Source organism: Emericellopsis cladophorae (genome assembly GCF_022114955.1).
Source record: "Emericellopsis cladophorae strain MUM 19.33 chromosome Unknown NODE_67_length_117147_cov_119_048886, whole genome shotgun sequence".
Lineage (NCBI taxonomy): Eukaryota > Fungi > Ascomycota > Sordariomycetes > Hypocreales > Bionectriaceae > Emericellopsis > Emericellopsis cladophorae.
The window spans coordinates 33,172-53,029 of record NW_026250992.1 but is presented as its reverse complement, the minus strand read 5'-3'; the positions used below and the strand labels follow the sequence as shown (position 1 = coordinate 53,029).

Genomic DNA, 19,858 nt, shown 5'->3' with positions numbered 1-19,858 from the left:
TAATATGTCTGCATATCATATAGTCCCTTGGCAAGTCTCTTGTCTGCCTCAGCAACGATATCATCTAAGGCGACAGAGACAGGTGCTCAGGGGCTCTCGGGAGCCATTAGGTGGCGTACAGTGCAATCATCTTATGCACTGTAATTTAGCACGGTGGCGCTCATCTCCCAGATCAAACATTTGCTTTCGTGGAAAGCAACGAGCAAACTGGCCATTACGATTCAAAACCTCCCCAATTAGTGCAAACCATATTCAATGACCTTGAACCTGCCGGATACCGCCAGACATATCATAGTGCGCGGCAACCACCAGCGTTGAGGCCGCCTAACGTGAGCCAACGCAGAAGAAGGCCCAACCACTCAGGCTGCCTAGTCTTCCTTGGGCTTGCGCAGTGGTTTTGCCCTCCACTACAAGCACTCAGCGATCGTCATTGTCCGCTGGCAGCGCACTCTCCCCTCACAACGACAGCAACATCATCTCCTCAGTATCCTGCGCGATCCTACCAATCCATCCTCTGTGCCTGTGACATCACCTATTTCCGGTACAGTTCACAAGGGATTTTTGTCCCACCGAAAGGCGAGCGATTGAAGTGCACAATTATCGCCCACCGCTGCCTAACCACAAGCTTCAAGCAGTATCTTCTTTCCACAACAATCATACGTGCCAGCTTAGCCATTCTTTGCGGATAGTTCGACTTCGATACCAGACCGACCCTTTGCGAGTGGTCATCGGCGGCCACCAGCAGTGGATGCGCCTTGCGCGTCCAGCCAGCCAACATGGTCATCAAATACGAGCTAGATTTCTTGCTCTCTTTGCAGAACTCACCGCTATGCACCCGTCCAGATAATCTGCCTCCGCTGGAGGAGTGGATGGGGTGAGTTTTCTCCTTCCGCCCCGCGAACTACAATTGACAACGCCAGGTCCAACGAGCAGCAACAGCAGAGTCGTCAGCCGAGCCAGTCTACGCGCAGTCAACAATTGCAAATGGGTCGATTCGACAAGAACACTCTGACAGATGGTACACTGATTGACCAAACCAACCGCCGACCTGAATCGAACCGTCATGTCTCTCGAAACAGCGCAAACAGTCGGTACCCGTGCGGACGCTCGGTCAACAGCTAGGCTAACATGACGCAGACCCTGACGATATTGTCTTTGGGCCTCCCCGCACATCCTTCACCTCCGCCGGTCGAAACAAGTTATCAGACAATGACAGGATTATTCGTGACAGCGACGGCACGGGGCGCTTTGCTAATTTGAGAAACCGCGTTGGCGACGCAGATGCCGAACGCTTCCGCGACGGGCGTAACACCAACTCCCTGCGGCGTCGCGAGGGGGGTGACCAGGACAGCGAGGGCTGGAGTACCGTGAAGCCTAGGAAAAGCTTCGGGGCAGACGGCGCCGAGAAGTTCCTCCAGGGCCGCATGGGTGGCAGTTTTCGGGACGAGAAGAGGACACCACGTGACCGCGAAGAGCGCTCAGTCCGTCTATATGAGGGTACCAACAGGGATAATAAGGACGGCGAAGAGGATGGCCGACCTCGCAATGGCCTCGCGCGTCACAAGACTGAGAACAGCGAGAGTCGCGTGCCCGAAAAGCGCGAACGAATGGATCGGGCCAAGAGCTGGAGAGAGCGTGATCCCGAAGCTGAGGCTGTAGAAGATCACGTCTCTTCGCGAACAGATCATCGACAGGATCGAAGGTGGGGTGGAGGTCGCGACCAGCGAGGCGAACGCGAACCTGAATGGTTTGACGAGCCGGCAGCCCCCCAAGCTGAAGCCAGGACGCAAGAAGACTTCAAAAAGTGGCTGGCTGACATGAAGAAGTCAAAGGGTGAAGCCACTACGACTTCTGCGGGGCCAGCATCGGCTCCCCTTTCTGAGCCGGCCCAGGAAAAGGCAAAACCTCCTGTACGGCCATCGCCAGCCGTCGCCCCTGGGCCAGACAAGTTCTTTGCTGCTTTCGGCAGTCCGTCAGACCAGGACGGTGGCGAGTCAAAGCCGTCTGCGGCCAAACCTTCGGGCAAGTCGTCACGATTCACATCCTTCTTCAACCAGGAAGCTCCCAAGACCGAGCCAGCCACATCTGCTGCAGCTGCGCCTCCACCTCCGCCCTCTGGTATGAATGGACTGCTTGGTGCCTTGGCAGGCATGTCGAGCACGCCGGGCCAGAACACCAACGAGGAGAAACAGGCTTTCCAACTATTGTTGTCCAAGCTACAGAAACAGACGATGAGCAGCTCCCCTGGCGGTGTTTCGCCGTTTACCGCGCCACCGCAACCGCAACTCCAGCAGCAAGTCACTCCTGGCGACAACGGGCCAAAGGGAGCTATGCGCTCGCCTTTCCAGGAAGGTGGTCTGCTGGGGCGGCCCCCACTCCAGCATCACACAACCGATATCCACGCACCTCGACCGCAACAAAACGCCCGCCCTGAGCAGCTGTTGCAGGACCTGAGTGGCCAGCAACAGCATCAACGAGTCTCTAGCCAGAGCTCCAGCCGAGCCGACGTTCCTCAAAGGAGCAACAGTAACACCGAGTTTCTTATGAACCTGATGCGCGCAGGGTCAGATGGTCCGCGCACGGATTCGGCGATGCTGCGCGCAGCACAGCAGGCCAACAAGCAAAACGGACCAGGCCCCATGCCCCACCCTCACGATCGCGAAACCGAGTTTGGACCAGACGGTCGCGGACCTCAGGGCCCTCGAATGCGTCCAGGTCCGCCACCAGGCTTTGGCATGGATGAGAGCTTCCGAGGAGGCGACAGCGAATACCGAGGGCCTCCGCCGCCAACCCAGATCTTGCAACGACCGCAGCCACCGCCTGGGCTGGACAGACTTGAGCAGGGTCCCCCGCCAGGCTTCATTAGCGGCCCTGGCGGGCCTCTGCCGCCACACCTTCAGCAGCATCAAGCGTCTCAGCAGCCGCCGCCGCCGCCTCCGCCTCCCCAACAACAGACTCAGCAGCAACGTCACATGATTGCGCCTCCCGGCCTGGTGGGCGGCGGCCCTGGCGGACCAGCCATACCGGGACGCAATGGACCTCTCCCTCCTGCCATGGCTGGCATGTTTCCTCCTAACATGAGGCCAATGCCACCACACCCAGAACACCTGGGCAACATGCCGCCGCGTGGAATGGGACCTCCCCCGCCCGGGTTTTTTAACGGTCCGCCCCATGGCTTCATGCCACCAGGTATGGGTGGGTTTAATGGACCACCTGGACCCGAGTTTGCTGGCGGGCTGTATGAGCGTGGAATGCCCCCGCCAAATGGGGGTCGGGGCGGTAACTTCAGGGGTTAGGGACTAACCGCCGTTGCCAGAGTCGATAGCGACATTGTTATCAATGCAGCTTGGAGCACACTTGCTCGTGGGCCTATGGCTGGTTTGCTGTACATGGGAGACCCAGCATTGACAGGGAGACTATGTTTTTGAGCAAGATACTTTTGGTATCCGAAAAACAAATCAATGTTGGTGCCGCTGCATTTGGGGTTTTAAACACGCTAGCTTCAAAATTGGTAGCAAGCCGATGAATAAGCCCACTTTCGATGGACTCTACCTTGGACAATTACCCTTGTCAAGTGCTCGATGTATGCCCTTATATACACCCTGACTGATATGTACATTGGGGCGCGATTCAACTAATCCCTAGTGATCTGAATACTTCAAAAGAAAAGCGCAAAACTCCGCGCTCCATGCAACTACTTCCGCCTCAATCCTGCTTCCTTATCGGACTCCCCGTCTTTCTTCTCGCGCCTATGCTGCCCCGTAGACTGCCGCCTACAGACGAGCTTTCCTGCTGCAGGCTCGCGCTCGATGCGCTGTTGATGGCGGACTGGTTCAGACTGGACAAAGATTCCTATTTCTTCATACCTAGGAAATTACGCCTCTTCTTCTCCTTGTGCAGTTTACCTCCCGTACCGTTCTCGGGACCGCCTCCCATAGACAAGTTGTCCATCTGTTGCGTGGGAGGCGGGGGGACGCGAGGTGGGTGGTTGGGACTGGGACCCCGTGGGCTAGGCGCGGGTTGTTGTTGCGGAGGTGGCCTCATGGCGCCTGGATGAGGAGCCGCTGGGAGCGAGGCGTGTGGTTGTAGCTGCTGAGGTGGTGGCGCTGGACGTTCGAAAACGTGTGCCGGGGCGCGTGGCTTGGGTCTGTCGGCGGGGAGGTCGAGCTGTCGCCGTCCGCGGCAGAGATCGCCGAGTTGTCTGATGTAGAGGGATGGCGTGAGCATGTGTGAGGTGGCAAGGATGATGTCCTTGTTCCTCTCGTGGGAGACCTCGTAGGCCACGCGGGCCTCGGAGTAGGTGGCGCCGCCTGCGAAGAAGACGAGGATACGTTGGCGGTTGGTGTCGGTTTGGCGACGACCGGCGGCGGCCCAGTTGGGACGAGGCCCACCAGCGCGGAGCGAGGCGCCCTGGGCGAGCAGGAGGTCTTCATTGGGATCGATGGGCGGTTTGACATAGGGGAAGTCGACGCTGTCGAGAGTTCCCTTTGTGAGGTTCTCCAGCACTGATTTGAGAACGGGGTCGTGTCTGGAAAGCGAGTACTCCTCGTTTTGCGGGGCGTTGCGAGGGTCTTTGGGGAAGAGTATGTGTCGAGGAGGTTTAATATCTTTGAGCTCGCGGCGGATGGCACGGCCACCGAGGAATTCGAGAGCGGAGAAGGGGCTGATGTCGGACTGTGGCAGTGATGCGTGCGCGAGAAGGCGCTTGATGTCTTCCAGGACGACGCCGTCGCGGTACAGGACGTAGAGGATGATGAGACGGAGTCGGTCCGCGGGCTTGATGGCCTCATCGTCTAACAACCGCACCACGGCGTCGAGAACGTTTTTCGGTTTGCGGTAGTCCTCATCCAGCCCGGTGGCCATGGTCTGTTCCGATGAGGCGACATCAGGCAGCTTCTGGTGCTGAAAGATGTTCATGCATTCTTGCGCCATGGTTAGGTGCAGTGAGTACGCCTCCTTCATCTCCTGAAACTGCGGAAGGCCCGCCAGCATGTCCCTGATTGCGTTGAGATTGGTGGTGTCCGCGTCGTTCGCGAAATGCGGATTGTCTTCCAGGAATCGGCGAAAGTCGCCCATCAATTTATCAATGGTGTCCTTCATGTGGCGATGCCGGTTCTCTACCCAGATCTTGTCCTTGTCGCTCAATTCCATGTCCTTCTCCTCCGCCTCTGGCGTCCCCTGGTTGATTGTGGTATGGTATGTGACCTTTTCGCCCTCCTTTATCGACAGGAGATCATGGGCCATGGCTTGGTATGTAAACTCGTGCACGAGGGGTGATATGGTGTCCATGGCGCGGTCGGTAATGAGCAAGGTGCCCTGTGGTCGGGTCGACGGCGGAGGGAAATTCTTGTTCCATTGCGCGTACATGTCGAGCTCCTGCTGCACAAAGTTCGCCAGATGGGAGCACAACACCGCTGACTCCCAGGTGGGTTCTCGAGGTTTGTAGTAGCGCACCTTGGGGTACTCGCAGAGCGTTATACATATCCCGGCAATTCTCTGCGCCGTCGTCTTGAGATGAGCGGCGACGAGCGAGTCGCATTCTCTGTGGTATAAAACAGGGAAACTCCACGGATCCCGGAAGGTGATTAGATGCGACTCGCGGGGGTAGAAGTCGATGAAGAGCGTTTTGGTACTGGATCGTAGCTGTCGCACACCCGGAAACTCGTCAATCTTGCGCCTCAACTCCGCAGGCAGCAGGTTTGTCCAGACAAGAAATGCAGACCGGTATTTGCGTGTGCTGAAGTCGTGCAGGAGACAGTCGACAATGTGCGGTTCGGGGGAGAGGATGTAGATGGCGTCCATGTCGGGGTTTTGCTCGCGACGATCCTCGATCCGCTCAATGTCTTGCTGGTTAGCCTTGAGTTCTGTAGGGACAAGTAGGAGAAAGTACGGACTCGCGATGTTAATATTGAGGATGGCATCTTCGTTCACGCAGTTGTCGACAATCTTTTTGGAGTTCGTGTCGACAATCAGGCATTTCCACTGTCGAGGCGGTCAGTCGAGGTCGGAACAGGGGGCTCGGGTGGCAGTACGTCGCCTCTTGTGATATTCTTGATCTCTTGAAGGATGACTGCCGTTCTGATTAGTTGGGACTTGACTTGCGACACTATTCTTGCTTACTGTTGCGCTGCTCCTCAATGACGGACAGGGGCATGGTGGGCGGTGGTGGCCTAGCGGCCGGTCACGAGTCGGCAGTCGCTGCCTGATGTTCTAGACTGGCGCAGGGATGAATCACAGTCTCGTCGAAGCAGAGGCGACACGCAACGGTAGAGGGTGCCACGGTAATGGGGCTGGCGATGATGTCGTGTTCAATGGCTCGAGGTCGGAGGTTTGGCGTTGCATGTGTCCCGAGAAAGGCATGGCGGGGTCCTGGAGCTTCGGCCATCAAACCCCTGGAAGTCATGCGAGCCGTCTGAGGAATGCGCCAACGCTGGGTTCATACGAAGTTTGTTCCGAGGAAGATGTCTTGAAGAGCTCTTATTCAACTACCTTACATACATGCACTGCGCAAAGATTCCTGTGCTGCCTGTGATAAGGTTTAGCAAGCTGGACAGGTTGTGCAAAGTGAGTTCTAAGAGAGTGAGGTCATCGCGCGGCTGATCGATCTTAGTTGACTGAGGTATCTATCTTATCGCCAATTCGAGCCACCATGCTGTTCGTGCAATGATGATTCTTGATTCTTCACTGGATAATATTAATATTAATTATGCAATATGCACCGATCTGCAAGTGAAGCATGCTCGCTAAGTTCTCAAGAACTCCAAAATCCACACCCAGCAACATACGACCGGGACCATTGTCAGGACAAGCCACCATAGCTCGACCGTGAATTTCGTACCAAGCACGCGTCGCCACCAAGTCATCTTTGTCTTGTTCGTACATCTTTTGGTACCGTACACGAGACATCCCAGGCCGGGGCGCGACTCGCACTCAATGTGCTCTCTCCGTCGCTTCATGAGAAGGCTGTGAAAGTCAATCCAAGGACTATAGCTAGCAACGATCGAAGTCGGACTTACGGCACGCTCCCGCGGCAGAACCGAATGTCACTTCGCATGTCGCATCTTTTTGCGGGACATTCTAGGTGCAGCATGCGCCTAGAAATCAACCAATCGACCTTGAGTTTCGTGCCAGTGTCCACGAAGCTGTAGAAATATCGGTTGACGTGCTTCAACGACAAAGCGTCAGGGTAGATGAGCTGCTGGGAGATGGCGAGGTGAATTTCGGTGGGCAAGGCCATGAAAGACGACGTGCCAGTCGCGCCATCTCCTGGCGGAGTTTGTTTGGAACGAGGATTGGCGCCTCTGTGTCGCAATATGGACTCCATTGCAAAAAGTGTCGAGTTGTCACACACGTGCACACACCTATCAAGAGGACGTTCGGTGGGCAAAGGAAGCCTTTGTATCCGTAGACAATTGTTGCCTACCCAGATGTCAGCACTAACAGCCACGATAGTGTTTGACACGACTTCGTATCGCGCTGGCCTCAACAAGCCCCTAAATGCAGCTAGGCAGCATATTATCGGTCGGCGAGCGCTTCAAGCTGAGGTGACCTGAAACATGGACAGCTGAAGGGACGTGGCTGTGCCGCCTGACCACTAATAACATGGACAAACTTGGCCAGTAACAAGACCACCAAGGCCAGGACAAATCTGGTGCTGCCGGTTGTCACGCAGGGAGGCTTTGGTTTGTGCCTCTGAGTGTAGTAAATCAAATGCCTGAAAAGTACGGACACGGATGCCAAGTAATAATATCGTCAACTGTGCACACTGCAAGTACATATTTGAGATGCCGGTGGCTGACGGGTGCCTAGCACTTTACTTGTCGGTGCCTGGTACACGTGACTCCGCGTCGCGTATCCTTCCCCTCGGCACGGCACGTCACCTGGCTGGACCCTTGATAAGACTGCGGCACCCCCTCCGAACGCGCGCCAACGCAGGCATCATGATTCATCACAACCGTGGCGGCAAATATGGCCGCCCAATCTCACAGTGACGACGAGTTTGGCTACGACTTCACAACGGACGACGAGCTGTCGCTTCTAGCTTTGGATCAGATCGATGCCGTCCCCGTCAAGGGTCACGATGCGCCTCTGGTCACACAGGGCGTGGACAGCCTCCCTACACCCGTGTCGCTCCAGGAAGAGGTTACATACCCAAACTGTACGCACCCTTGCTCTGTCCAGAGTGAGAGTTGGACTGACTGACGAAGCGATTAGTAGCCAGTGCCCTCGAGCGCGTCGAGTCGGCCTCGAAAGACCTCCCCACTGCGTCCACCTTCTTCCACAAGACGGCTGCTCCCGAACCTGGCGACGAGCGATCCCCCCTGCAAAAGTTCCGCTGTTTCCCACGAAAGCCGCTCTCTGTGAGCGACCTGACGAGTGGCGCATGGTGTGAACTGCAATATGAGTACACCTTGACAAGACTCCCATTCGGAAGACGCACAAGGACAGCGGCCATGAAAAAGGGTAGCAAAGTGCACCGGAAGCTCGAAGATGAGGTGCACACGGCCGTCAAAGTGGAGATTCTGACTAAAGAGGACGGATTCGCCCTCAAGCTGTGGAACTTTGTGCAAGGATTGCGAACACTGCGAGAGACCGGCTTGACACGGGAGCTGGAGGTCTGGGGCATGGTCGACGAGAACAAGCTCGTCAGCGGCGTGATTGACAGCATCTCCTATGATCACCCCGACCCCGCTTTCGAAGAGGAGCTGTCAAGTCAAGAATCCCAACTACTGCCCTCGCAGAGGAAAGTATTGGATTACTTCCCGAGCAGGACAAGCGGGGACCACAAGAAGATGTATCTTGCGGATGTGAAAACGAGAGGTTCTCTGCAACCGGTCTCGAACGCGCAACTTCGTCCCGCAAAGATTCAGTTGTCGCTATACCATCGGTTTCTATCACAGATTGCCTCTGGCAAGTTGGACTTCTTCCAAGTGTTTCGGCGATTCGGGTTGGACCCGGACGACCAATTCACGGACACCTTTCTCGCGCAGATTGGAAGTCTGCACGACGAAGTGTTCGTAGACGCTTCGAGCGTGTCGATACCAGAGCTTTCTGATCCATCCCACGGAACCAGAGCCGGAGATTTTGGGGAGGCACCGCAGTCGGAACCTGATCTGGTCAAGTACAACTCCTTGCGAGAGCTCCTGTCTTTAGTGGAAGAAGAGGTCCGCACCACGTTCCCTCAGGGGGCAGAGTCACTGGGAACCATGCTGCGCGTACAGTATCTCCATCGTGACGACGGGCGGCAGCTCGACGTGCACGATTTCCCATTGTCAAACTATGCATTGGATGAATATTTGGCAAAGTACATGCAGTGGTGGCATGGTGAGCGGAAAGCGAGAGGCGTTACCATCGAAGAAGCATTCAAGTGCAAGATGTGCGAGTTTGCCGAGGGATGCGATTGGCGTCAAGGCTTGAATGACGAGCTTGTTCAGAGGGCGCGGGCGCGTGGAACGACCAAGAACAGAGTGAGGAGAGAGACTTGATCATGAACGTTTGTGATGGTTGAAACAGAAACAAGTACATAACTTGGACGTAGATAGCCGTGTTTTGGCGAAAGCGAAGCCGATTTGATGCCTTATGCAATTTAACTTAACTAACTTAGTCTAAGTTAACTAACGTAACTTAAGTTAGTGCTGACAACGATGTGGCCACCCTGCACCGCACCCCCATCTGCCCCGCGCGCTGTCGCCCTCTGCAAGACGAATGCAGTCTTTTGATTGCCTCATCTTCACACCCTCATCGTGGCACCTCTAATACTCGCGGACTACGTCTCGATGACGAGGACGCGCAACATCATGCCTTGAAGTCGACACCTCCATAGAGCGTCACAATGGCGATGCGACGACCCTACAAAGCTGATGACGACGAACACGATCGCGACGACTACGACCGTGATGAGCTCCCGTTGCACCGCAAACGGGCCTTTGGCAGCGGTCTCAAACGTCAAAAGGTTGAATTTGTCCGTGCTACAGAAGACGATGACACCTCTGCATCTTCACAAATGACACGCGAGAGGGGCACGGCAATCAGCGACCTCTACGCCAGCGTCGTCATGACCTCTAGCTCCGGCGGTGAGACGGCTGGCAAAGGCCTCGCGGGCCATAAACTCGAGCAGGGCACCATGTCAATATGTGAGACGTGCGGTTTGGAGATCAAGGGGGATCCAAAAAGTCATGAGCAGACTCTGGCCCATCAGGTCTCGCTACAACACTCGCACCCGCCATCCCACCTCGACCGGTCCCGGATGGGCTTGCAAACCCTCCGGTCCCAGGGGTGGGATCCCGATGCTCGTGTCGGCCTTGGGTCGCAGGGCGAAGGACGGCGATTCCCCATTAAGGTCGCTCTCAAGGAGGACACGCTCGGCGTCGGCGCTGTGGTGCCAGCTGTGGAGAAGAAGGAGAAGGAGGTCAAACTGACCAACAAGGAGCTGAAGCGCGAAGTGAAAAGAGAAAAGGAGCGGACGAAGAGGATGGAGAGGGAAATGTTTGGTCGCGCCGACGTCGAGCAGATTCTGCGAGGGGAGAAGACGGGAGGTGACGGGTTGAAGTGAGTGAGTACACTAGGGACCAGGGGTCACGTTAAGAAGCGGCAGAACGACAACATCTTTCTGTATTTCTGCGCATGGCTGATCTTTTGAACCCAAAGCTCAGATCCGTATACATCAACGTCATGAGGCAATGCGTATATCGATTGGTGGATCACAAAGGAACATTGTCGGCTTAGTGATACGCACACTGAGTGATCGGAAGACGTTACCGCGGACCGCAACCACACTAGGCGTGCATGCGAGAATACCTTGGAAAGTATTGGTGCCAATATCCTTGGCATTCTTCAGTCCTCAGGCTTGCTTATGCGCTGGGCTGCATGTTGCCACCTGGCCAGTTCCAACTTCCAGGCACACACGGAATGGATGACCTGCGCTGGACACCAGCGACGCCCAGACACCCTCACCACGGGGCGGGCTCACCTGGCAACATTCGCAAGGTGCCATGTGGGCACGCATGTAAAGCGATCTGTTGTAGCATGATTGGGCCAGGTCCGCTACAGGCGCTGAAGTTGAATTAAGCATTCGGGGGCTAACGCTGGATCTGGCGCGGAGACTGCGGCTCATGCACTCTACTCGGACAAGCTTTTATCAGAAAGAGCGTAAATACACGCGAAACGCTCAGCTCATCACCGCCAACGATGGGGTACGCACCATACATAGATCGGGGATGCTCCGCTGCTGCCCTGACGAGCTGCGCTGGAGAGCACCGCAATCAAACCAGATCAGAGATCGAAGGGCATGTGGCCGGCTCGCGGGGTTCAACGACGATGGGCCACCGGTAGGCAAATGAAGAGGCGGCTATTCGTATGTCGGGACAGGCGCCGACTGCAACACATCAACCGGCATGGCGATTGAGCCGGAAATGCCTGCGGCTTCCTGTGCCTGGATGGCAATGCTACCCAGCATCTCCATTTTCTCCGCACTTGCTGCATGCAACTTAGCCTGCGTTTCGGAGATTGTATTAACCAGGGACTCTTTGTGCTTCTACGGAGGATTGCACCTCCGTTTCCCGTTTAGGGCACCCATTTTAAGTTTTCGACCCCTGACTGCCCAGGATCACTGCGTCGATACCCCATGGCGCCCCACGATAGGCCACTGCCGTTGAACATGGAGATATGTCGGTGCGAGGGCCGGCATGCCGATGTTCGGATGTTCTCTGCTGCAGTTTCTGCGGACGCATGCCGTTTGGCCATGCCAGACACTGGGGTGTTGTGCCACGGATAGGGGGTTCATGAGGGGAAGTCTGCGGTATAGGGAAGATATAAAGAAAGAGTTCATACACTACGGACTATACTCCGAGGACGACCCAGCAAGCAAGAAAGCTCATTATCACCATGGCTCTGTTTCTCGCCTCAGCTCTCGTTGGCCTCGCCGCCGCTCAGTCCCCTGGCGACAAGCCAGAGAATCACCCCGGACTCACAACATGGGAGTGCACAAAAGACGGAGGCTGCCTCCAGAAGAACACATATGTCGTGCTCGACTCGCTCGCCCACCCCGTGTATCAAGTCGACGCGCCCGAGTACAACTGCGGCAGCTGGGGCAACCCGCCCAACGCCACTGCTTGCCCCGACGCCGAAACATGTCAACAGAACTGCATCATGCAGGGTGTCGAGGACTACACCAAGGTTGGCGTGTTCACCGAAGGCGCTTCCATGAGGATGGAGCTGCTGGGTGACAACGGCGCTGAGCTGTCGCCCCGCGTCTACCTGCTGAGCGAGGACAAGGAGACGTACGAGATGCTGAGCCTCACTGGCAAGGAGTTCACGTTCGACGTCGACGTTTCGAATCTTCCCTGCGGCATGAATGGCGCGCTCTATCTATCCGAAATGCCTGCCGATGGCGGTCTGTCCGAGTTGAACCAGGCTGGTGCATACTGGGGCACCGGCTACTGCGACGCCCAATGCTACACTACCCCCTTTATCGGTGGCGAGCCCAACCTGGAGGGCTACGGGGCCTGCTGCAACGAAATGGACATCTTCGAGGCCAACTCGCGCGCCATGCACGTGGCCCCCCACCCCTGCAACGTCACGGGCCTCGTCGAGTGCGAGGGTGCCGAGTGCGAGGCGGACGGCATCTGCGACAAGCCCGGGTGCGCCTACAACGCCTGGCGATTCGACAACGAGGAGCACTACGGCCTCGGTCTCGAGGTGGACACGACGCGGCCCTTTACCGTCATCTCGCAGTACCCGGCTGACGAGAACGGCATCCTGACCGGCTTCCACCGCATGTACATTCAGGACGGCCGTCTGATCGACAACGGCGAGGTCGTTCGCCCCTCGCTCCCCCAGATCGACTACCTCAACGACGAGCTCTGCGAGGCCACCTACGCCGAGCACTTCTTGCGCCTCGGTGCCACAGCCGGCATGGGCGAGGCCATGACCCGTGGTATGGTGCTGGCCATGAGCATCTGGTGGGACCGCGGCGGCAACATGCAGTGGCTGGACGGCGGGGAGGCCGGGCCTTGCAACCCGACCGAGGGCCACCCCGACGAGATTGTCAAGGTCGAGCCCAGGCCCGAGGTCACCTACAGCAACATCAAGTGGGGCGAGATTGGCTCCACGTTCAAGGATCCGTCCAAGTGCAAGAGCAGGCGCAGCAAGGTATAGAGGATGTAAATACTGAGGAGTTAGAATGTTCGACTGCCTACTCTGCTATTCAGATTCATGTCTGTGGTATTACTAGTCCGTTTCTCTGAGTCCGTCCTCACTCGTCCATTCGTTGCCGATGGCATCCTGCAATTCAGTCGCCAAGTTCCCGTCATGCGACGTAGAGCCATTCTGGCCATCAGAGAGCCAGCTCTCGTCTGCGTAGTACGCTTCATCACCAACGTGGGAGAGGGTACTGTCATGGAGCATAGAATCCATAGCCTCACGAAGAGCAGTTCGTTCTTCCTTCCACTCCTGTTTTTCTGCTGTCAGCTTCTGGATCTGCGCGATGTATGCCTCATTCTCAGTCTTGAGCCTCGCCATGATTTGGTTTTTAATTTCTTCCAATAATGACGGGGCAGTGCTCGTCAAATCATTGGTGGAGGAGGGGAGTGCTTCTCGAACGGTTGCGTTCTCCTCTTGAATTTGTCGTGCAGCCTGCCTCAGAACTGTATACGCTTGCAGGAGCGTGTCGTAGTTCTCTCGTATATTCTCTACATAGTCCATCAGTTCAAGTAGATACTGCGAGTCATCTGTGCGTGGACCAGTGCTGGCTGCCGATGCCTTCTTGAGAGATTTGTACTTCTCTTTGGTGTGTTTTAGATACGCCGCGAGCCGTATGGTTCTGGCTTCATACAGCTTTGCTGTGGAAACTGTCTTGTTCTTCTGGATCTGTAGCTTGACATGCTTCGTGGCCAGAGTGCTCAACTCGTGGTGGAGGTCCTGAGCAAACGCCTTGGCCAGGACAGGATCATCGAAAATAGCGTCTTCAGGATTTGTGGCTCCCTGGGTGTCTTCTTGATGAGGATCTGCCCCGTTTGAGAAAAGCTTGTAGAAGATGAGAATGTGATAGGCGGCTACGGAACTCGCTGTGAGCAGTAGTGTGACGGCGATGGCTGGGCCCGGTGGTGTACCAGCCAGGTCTGTCATCGTTGGTGGGCGTAACGTGGCACGTGTCGTCGGGATGGGTGTCAAGGGGTACAGAACATTGGGAAGTAGGGAAGAAAGTTTATGGTCTGGGATTTCAAAACGATTAAATAAAAGCCTCCACTTTATGTCTTGCAGTCTTCTCTTCTTTTGTGGTTGTGATACTGCTTCTTTGACAAGTGACTTGGCGCAATCTTCAGGGACAGCAGGGAACATTTTCTTACTGTCCTTAGAACACAAAGCTGTACCGCTGAACAGACTTTTCATCTCACTCATGCTTTATAACGTGAAATGATATTGTCCACAGAAGAGTGAATGAAGAGCGAATACGGGTAGCTTGCCATGGGGCAAGCAAAAGCGACCCCGCGACATGACCCTCATCACGACCCGCAAGACCCGTAGCTTCTTTCCTAATCGGGCAACAATCGAGCGCTGTGATCTAAGTGCTCACCGAGGGACTGGAAGAGGAGAGATTTGATGGCGTGGCAGAAACGGCAGAGGCGACGATGGTATTTTGAGCAGTTAAATGCACGCGTGTCTGCGTGGATATAAAAACAGACGTTCTCTGCTGTTCGGGCTCCTGTTCATCCTCCTCACCCGCCTCTCGAACACCTTCAACAGCTCTCCTCCTCGCCGGCACTGTGGTTGCCGGGGGCTGCAAGACATTCCCGGATTCGATGAACCAGTAAGCTGCCGGATCAAAGCAGCCAGAGCCGCCGCTGGTCAAGCCCGAGTTCACCGCGAGCTTCGTCCAGCACAAGTGGTAACTCCTCGCCATTGTAGTGGCTCTCTCTCCGACACAACGACAAGGGATGAGAATGTGTCCAACATCGCGGCGAGGCTCATCACAAACTCGGCATCCAGGGGTGTCGTCCAGGTCGACTTCGCTATGACGGAACCCTTGTCTCGTCCGTGTTCAACTACGCCAACGTCACAGATGAGGGCCTCGTCGACAACACGGTCACCACCCTCGCGGGCGACTCGACCACGATCGATATCTGGAGGGACTTTATCAAACCCAACTTTTCCATCTTCCCTGAGGACGTTCTTTTTCAGTCGGGCGCTGTCTACAGCGGCCTGGTGGACAGGAAGTTCTTGACGTATCCCGTCGCGGCTGTAGGTCTCCCTTATCATTCATGTATCATCTTGCGGTGTTTGAACGGTACTGACATAGCTTGTGGTTTTGCAGTGGAGTATTATGTATCAAGGCGTGATCCTCACGACCGTGTACGTAGAAAACACGGGTATGCTGGTTGGGGACGACTATTTCTCGCCTGCCCTTCGCACCAGCGTCATCACAGATTTCTTAAACACAAAGGCCACGGATTAAGTGGTCAATCGGCTGGTAATACAGGCTGATTCAGGAGCTGCTTCTTTCTCTTCATCCACTGGACCAGTTAGCCTCTACGTAGTGGGCTGTGTACTCTCTTTCTTCTCTACTCCCAAATGTCGATAGATAATATCATCCCTCATTTGGCCCTGCAAGCTCATCTCCCCATGCCATATTCGAAAGCCCAGCACTCTTCCAAATACACCCTGATCCTATCAGCAACGATGTACACCTGTTGATAGATCCTTGCTAGAAGCCGTAACACTTCTAGTCGTGTTTGTCGATCCGATTAATGGACACGCACCGTTAGAAGAGGGAAGAGTAGCATGATGCCGGGGATCGCCGAGGACGTTTCGTCGGCGGTGATGTTTCTGCATGTCGCCAGAGCCATCGAGGCGTACTCCCTCACCCCATCAGACGACGGAAAAGGAATCGGCAGATTGTCGAAGCAAGTGTAGAGAGTGAAGTCCCTGCAATGGAACAGCACCATGGCGTGGAGGAAGCACTTGGCGAGCTCGTTGAACGGCTCGTCTTGCCCCATTCTGGGAGATGGTGATGTCTTCAATGTGAAGATGCAGCTCGTGGAGCAGCTAAACGCCCTCGGAAGCCAGAGTCCAAAGGGCAGGGTGAGTTTTGCGTAGGGCTTCTGGGCCAGCAGCCACTCGTAGCGCGAGAGAAAGGTGTCATTCCGAACAACAACACTCTTTTAGACTCGAGTACACAGAAAGCATCGAACAGCCTGCGCCCGAGGTCCGTGCCTGGCACAGCGTTGGGTCCGGCTAGCTGGAAGAGCCTTGATGTGCCGTAGGGCATATGTGTTGCCCACGGCTGACCCGACGTCTCTGATAGGAGCTTTTCATCAGTCAGTTTGTTCCGCAGGAAAAATTGGTAGACCAGAACAAGAACAAGTGAAGTACGTCAATCATCCCCAGGAGAAATGTGCTCCAGAGCACGTCATCTGCTCTCCGAGGCGGTGTTTCAAGGATTGTATAGCCTCAGCGTAGAACCTGAACGCCAACACTCGCGGTTCATCTTGTCTGTGAGCTGAGCGAATTGAAGCCCTCGTGCTAGACTGCAGCGCTCCAATGGCTATAGACATGTTCCGCAACGGCTGAGACACGTCCATGGGTGGTAGCAGGTCTGAGGCCGAGGTCGCAGCCGAGTCCCACTATGATCCGACAGCCGTCCATAAACGAGGCAAAGTATCTCATGTAGATGGCGTCCACGGACTCGTCAAGATGCGAGATAGCAAGCCGAGACTGTGCTACCAGCGTTGACGAGTCAGGGGGCTCGAGTCTGCGCTGAAGCAGCGACAAACTTGACGCTGGAGGTTGACTCTGGCTGCACAGGCGGCCGGCATCATTTCTTCGTGCGCGCAAAGTAGGCACGTGGAAAGAGACCTTGCTACTGCGTATTTCAGGTAAGTAAGTCAACCTCGACAAGATCAAATACTCCATGGGGGTTTCTCCTATACCTTGATCTTCCCCTGGGCGCAGGACTGACATCGCGTCTGCGGCTTGCGCTTGTCAAAGGGGGCCAAAACCCGTTTCTTGGGCTCTGTCAAGGGATCTGTCAAGACCTGTGTTGATCAACATTTCCATTTTCCTGGTCATGTTGCGTAGAGGACGACGACCTCATAGAACCTCGGTCGACAGGCTGGATGTCGAAGCCATGGACTGATAGATGCATAAGGTATGGTATGCAATTATAGATAGTCTAGCAGCGGCTGGTAGCCACGATAGAAGTATACAGTTCATTTTGGCGTCTCATCGGTTTGTTCTGCTCTCACAGCCTCTCTAGGTACTGTACGTACTCTGCAGCTTCACCTTCTGATTCAAGCCACCTCGTGTCCGCCCAGGGCCGCGTCACCAGCTTCATCATCGGGTTGTTTAATTTAGAAACGAGCCTCTGGTGTCTTGGCAGCGTGCCGTGCAACAACCCGCAATCCATGCAGGGCATGCAAGATCAGGGCGATGCCATGCCACGTCAAACTTTAAGTTAAAACTGCGGCTGATTAGCCCCTTGCGCCCAGTGACTATTGGCTGGCTGGCTGGCTGGCTGGCTGGCTGGCTGCGCCTCATGCTGAATCGCTGATCGGCCGGGGAGGGGAAGTTAACCTTCATAATTCAAGATCCGCCCGAGCAGGCTGAGCAGCCATGCAAGCACGGGGGGCCGCGAGTTCAATGGAGCGCTTGTTCGATTGGTAGAGTCATGTCTTGCAAGTTGAGAACGGTGTGACACCCTTGATTGCGCTTTCGCGTCCTCACACGTGGACGGAGACGATGTGGGTTGCGGGGAATACTGATTCTCGGCATCGGACTATTATTCCCTGGGGCTGGCTGGGGCTGGGATCTTCCCGGCGTGCATTGTGGCGGTACCGATGTACAAGTACGTCATGGGCGAGACGATCGTGCATCCTCACCAGCAGCTTCAAACAGTGTCACGACTCATGCGAGCTTTATAAGTAACGTCCTACGCCCCGAACGAATCGCTTTTCATCTGCCCATCATCAGTCAATCCCATCTGCCAACATTCAGTCCATCTCATCTAACCCATCATACTCATCTCCAACCGCCATCATGCACCACCACGCCTCCCTGCTCGCCATTGCGCCCCTCGTCCTGCTCGCGCGCGCCGACATGGACTTTGACCTCAATGACGCCCCACGCGCCTGTCAGGATATTTGCCGCCCCATTGCCGACCTGTCCCGTAGTTGCGAGGTCGACCTCCCCGGCGACGACAATGATCGCGAGGAGGACCAGCTCGAGGCGCAGTGCTTCTGCTCCAATGACAGCTTTGAGGTCAATTCTGTTGCTGCGCAGTGCCAGGACTGCGTGAGACAGGAGCGCGAGAGCAGCAGGAACAACAACAATGACGACGGTGACGATACAGACGACGACGACGACGACGATGATGATGATGACGATGACTACGATGACGCCTGGGAGGGTGAGCAGCCCCTCTGATCCAATGTCGATCCACGCTGACAAACCGCAGACATCAACGCCATTGTGCGTACTTGTGGCTTCTCGTCCACCAGCTACATGGCCTCTGCCACCGAGACTGTTGCCGCCATCACCGTGACGGCGACGCGTCCCACGGATACCGCGCAGCTTACTACCACGTTCACAGCTGCCCGCGAGACTGGGCAGTCCAACGACGACAATAGTGACAACAACAACGACGACAGTGATGACAATAACGACGATGACGACGGCGGCAACGCAGCCAGCGCCCTTGCGCCCTGGTGGATGGCGGGTGCCATTGTGGCTGGTGCTGTCGCTATGATGGCTTGAGCAACTGGGGGCGTGATGTTTATCCTAGGGTCTTTGAGTTCGTGCAACAGTATCAACCCGCATTTTAGCATATTCACGTGTGCCGCAATGGTATTTGATGATTGAAACTAAATGATCGCTCCACGTTGGGTATTGATTCTCCTTCGCATCTGGTCTCCTCAAAACCACTCGCTTAAGTGAGACTTCCTCACGCCCCAACCTCCATTGTTGACTCTCGTCGCAGCCGAGACATGATCCGGGTTACCTCGTCCCTATAGCGGTCTAGGCATACCGAAGGGTTGACCGGCATATGCTGGCGTTGAAGTGGCCACAAGTTCCGAAATCGACTTTCGGTCCCAGTTCTCGGAGGATTCATTTGCTTGTGTGTGCGGCTTTGTCTTGCCCGCGTTGCCGGCCTGGCTCTTCGTCTTGATAGTTCGACTCGGCCCACCGACCACGGGACAGAAGAGATGGCCGTCGACGGCTATGTGGTACGTACTGGTCTTTTGGTATGGGAAATTCATGTTGGCTTTGCTATCCATGCGCAGAGGGTGGGATGCTGGCGTAGGAAGATGATGGTTATATTGCTTGAACAGCAGGCGATTCAAGGTTGGGAGACGTTCTTCACAGGTCGGGGCAATTAATGTTCACCATCATGACACATGTGTAAAGCTGTGGCTGACGATTTATGCTTTATTCTTAGACTTTACCTGTTCTGCAATTGGTACGTAGGTATGGACTACTGCAAGCGAGCAACGAGCCCCAGCGCAACTGAAGGTTTACACGGCGGAGGATCGCGCGGATATACATGTACGCTGGCGGCAGTTCCAAGTCCTTTCCCCACGTTTCTGCGCTTCGCGTGCGGTCCGCGCCAGATGGTGAAACTTTAACAGACAACATGTCATGCTTGTTTTCAGTTCTGACGCACTGACAGCTTACAGCACGTCTAGATGGGTGAAGCTCGTGTTCACTTCAGATCATAACCCAGAACAACAAATGAAGAAACTGGCCAATGATGAAATATTGCGCTCCTTATTGCATGCTGACCTAATCAAAACACCTCATAAGTCCATAAAAGGGATCCCGTATAAGCATTTATCTTGTATCCGTGCACCATTGCGCACTCTTGCCT

At 55.4% G+C, this 19,858-nt stretch overlaps 9 protein-coding genes across 9 annotated transcripts; 6 read left to right on the top strand and 3 right to left on the bottom strand.

The window, feature by feature from the left end:
* Positions 1 to 776: 776 nt before the first annotated feature.
* On the top strand, positions 777 to 3,296 carry J7T54_000374 (uncharacterized protein; the record flags this gene model as incomplete). Its single annotated transcript, XM_051509683.1, has 3 exons — positions 777 to 874; positions 921 to 1,018; positions 1,138 to 3,296. The coding sequence occupies 3 exons, from the start codon at positions 777 to 779 to the stop codon at positions 3,294 to 3,296; spliced, it is 2,355 nt and encodes a 784-aa protein (XP_051359335.1).
* Positions 3,297 to 3,852: 556 nt separating this feature from the next.
* J7T54_000373 (Protein transport protein-like protein) lies at positions 3,853 to 7,324 on the bottom strand (the record flags this gene model as incomplete). The annotated part of the gene is made up of 4 exons (XM_051509682.1): positions 3,853 to 5,982; positions 6,495 to 6,526; positions 6,881 to 6,963; positions 7,017 to 7,324. 4 exons carry the CDS (start codon positions 7,322 to 7,324, stop codon positions 3,853 to 3,855), a joined length of 2,553 nt encoding a protein of 850 aa, XP_051359334.1.
* Positions 7,325 to 7,968: 644 nt separating this feature from the next.
* On the top strand, positions 7,969 to 9,485 carry J7T54_000372 (uncharacterized protein; the record flags this gene model as incomplete). Its single annotated transcript, XM_051509681.1, has 2 exons — positions 7,969 to 8,158; positions 8,215 to 9,485. 2 exons carry the CDS (start codon positions 7,969 to 7,971, stop codon positions 9,483 to 9,485), a joined length of 1,461 nt encoding a protein of 486 aa, XP_051359333.1.
* Positions 9,486 to 9,832: 347 nt separating this feature from the next.
* On the top strand, positions 9,833 to 10,552 carry J7T54_000371 (uncharacterized protein; the record flags this gene model as incomplete). Its single annotated transcript, XM_051509679.1, has 1 exon — positions 9,833 to 10,552. The coding sequence occupies one exon, from the start codon at positions 9,833 to 9,835 to the stop codon at positions 10,550 to 10,552; it is 720 nt and encodes a 239-aa protein (XP_051359332.1).
* Positions 10,553 to 11,883: 1,331 nt separating this feature from the next.
* On the top strand, positions 11,884 to 13,155 carry J7T54_000370 (Endoglucanase EG-like protein; the record flags this gene model as incomplete). Its single annotated transcript, XM_051509678.1, has 1 exon — positions 11,884 to 13,155. The coding sequence occupies one exon, from the start codon at positions 11,884 to 11,886 to the stop codon at positions 13,153 to 13,155; it is 1,272 nt and encodes a 423-aa protein (XP_051359331.1).
* A 72-nt stretch (positions 13,156 to 13,227) lies between these two features.
* On the bottom strand, positions 13,228 to 14,124 carry J7T54_000369 (uncharacterized protein; the record flags this gene model as incomplete). Its single annotated transcript, XM_051509677.1, has 1 exon — positions 13,228 to 14,124. One exon carries the CDS (start codon positions 14,122 to 14,124, stop codon positions 13,228 to 13,230), a length of 897 nt encoding a protein of 298 aa, XP_051359330.1.
* Positions 14,125 to 14,491: 367 nt separating this feature from the next.
* On the top strand, positions 14,492 to 15,451 carry J7T54_000368 (uncharacterized protein; the record flags this gene model as incomplete). The annotated part of the gene is made up of 3 exons (XM_051509676.1): positions 14,492 to 14,519; positions 14,999 to 15,237; positions 15,311 to 15,451. 3 exons carry the CDS (start codon positions 14,492 to 14,494, stop codon positions 15,449 to 15,451), a joined length of 408 nt encoding a protein of 135 aa, XP_051359329.1.
* Positions 15,452 to 15,740: 289 nt separating this feature from the next.
* Positions 15,741 to 15,992, bottom strand: J7T54_000367 (uncharacterized protein; the record flags this gene model as incomplete). The annotated part of the gene is made up of 1 exon (XM_051509675.1): positions 15,741 to 15,992. One exon carries the CDS (start codon positions 15,990 to 15,992, stop codon positions 15,741 to 15,743), a length of 252 nt encoding a protein of 83 aa, XP_051359328.1.
* Positions 15,993 to 18,030: 2,038 nt separating this feature from the next.
* Positions 18,031 to 18,747, top strand: J7T54_000366 (uncharacterized protein; the record flags this gene model as incomplete). Its single annotated transcript, XM_051509674.1, has 2 exons — positions 18,031 to 18,400; positions 18,449 to 18,747. 2 exons carry the CDS (start codon positions 18,031 to 18,033, stop codon positions 18,745 to 18,747), a joined length of 669 nt encoding a protein of 222 aa, XP_051359327.1.
* Between the last annotated feature and the right edge of the window lie 1,111 nt (positions 18,748 to 19,858).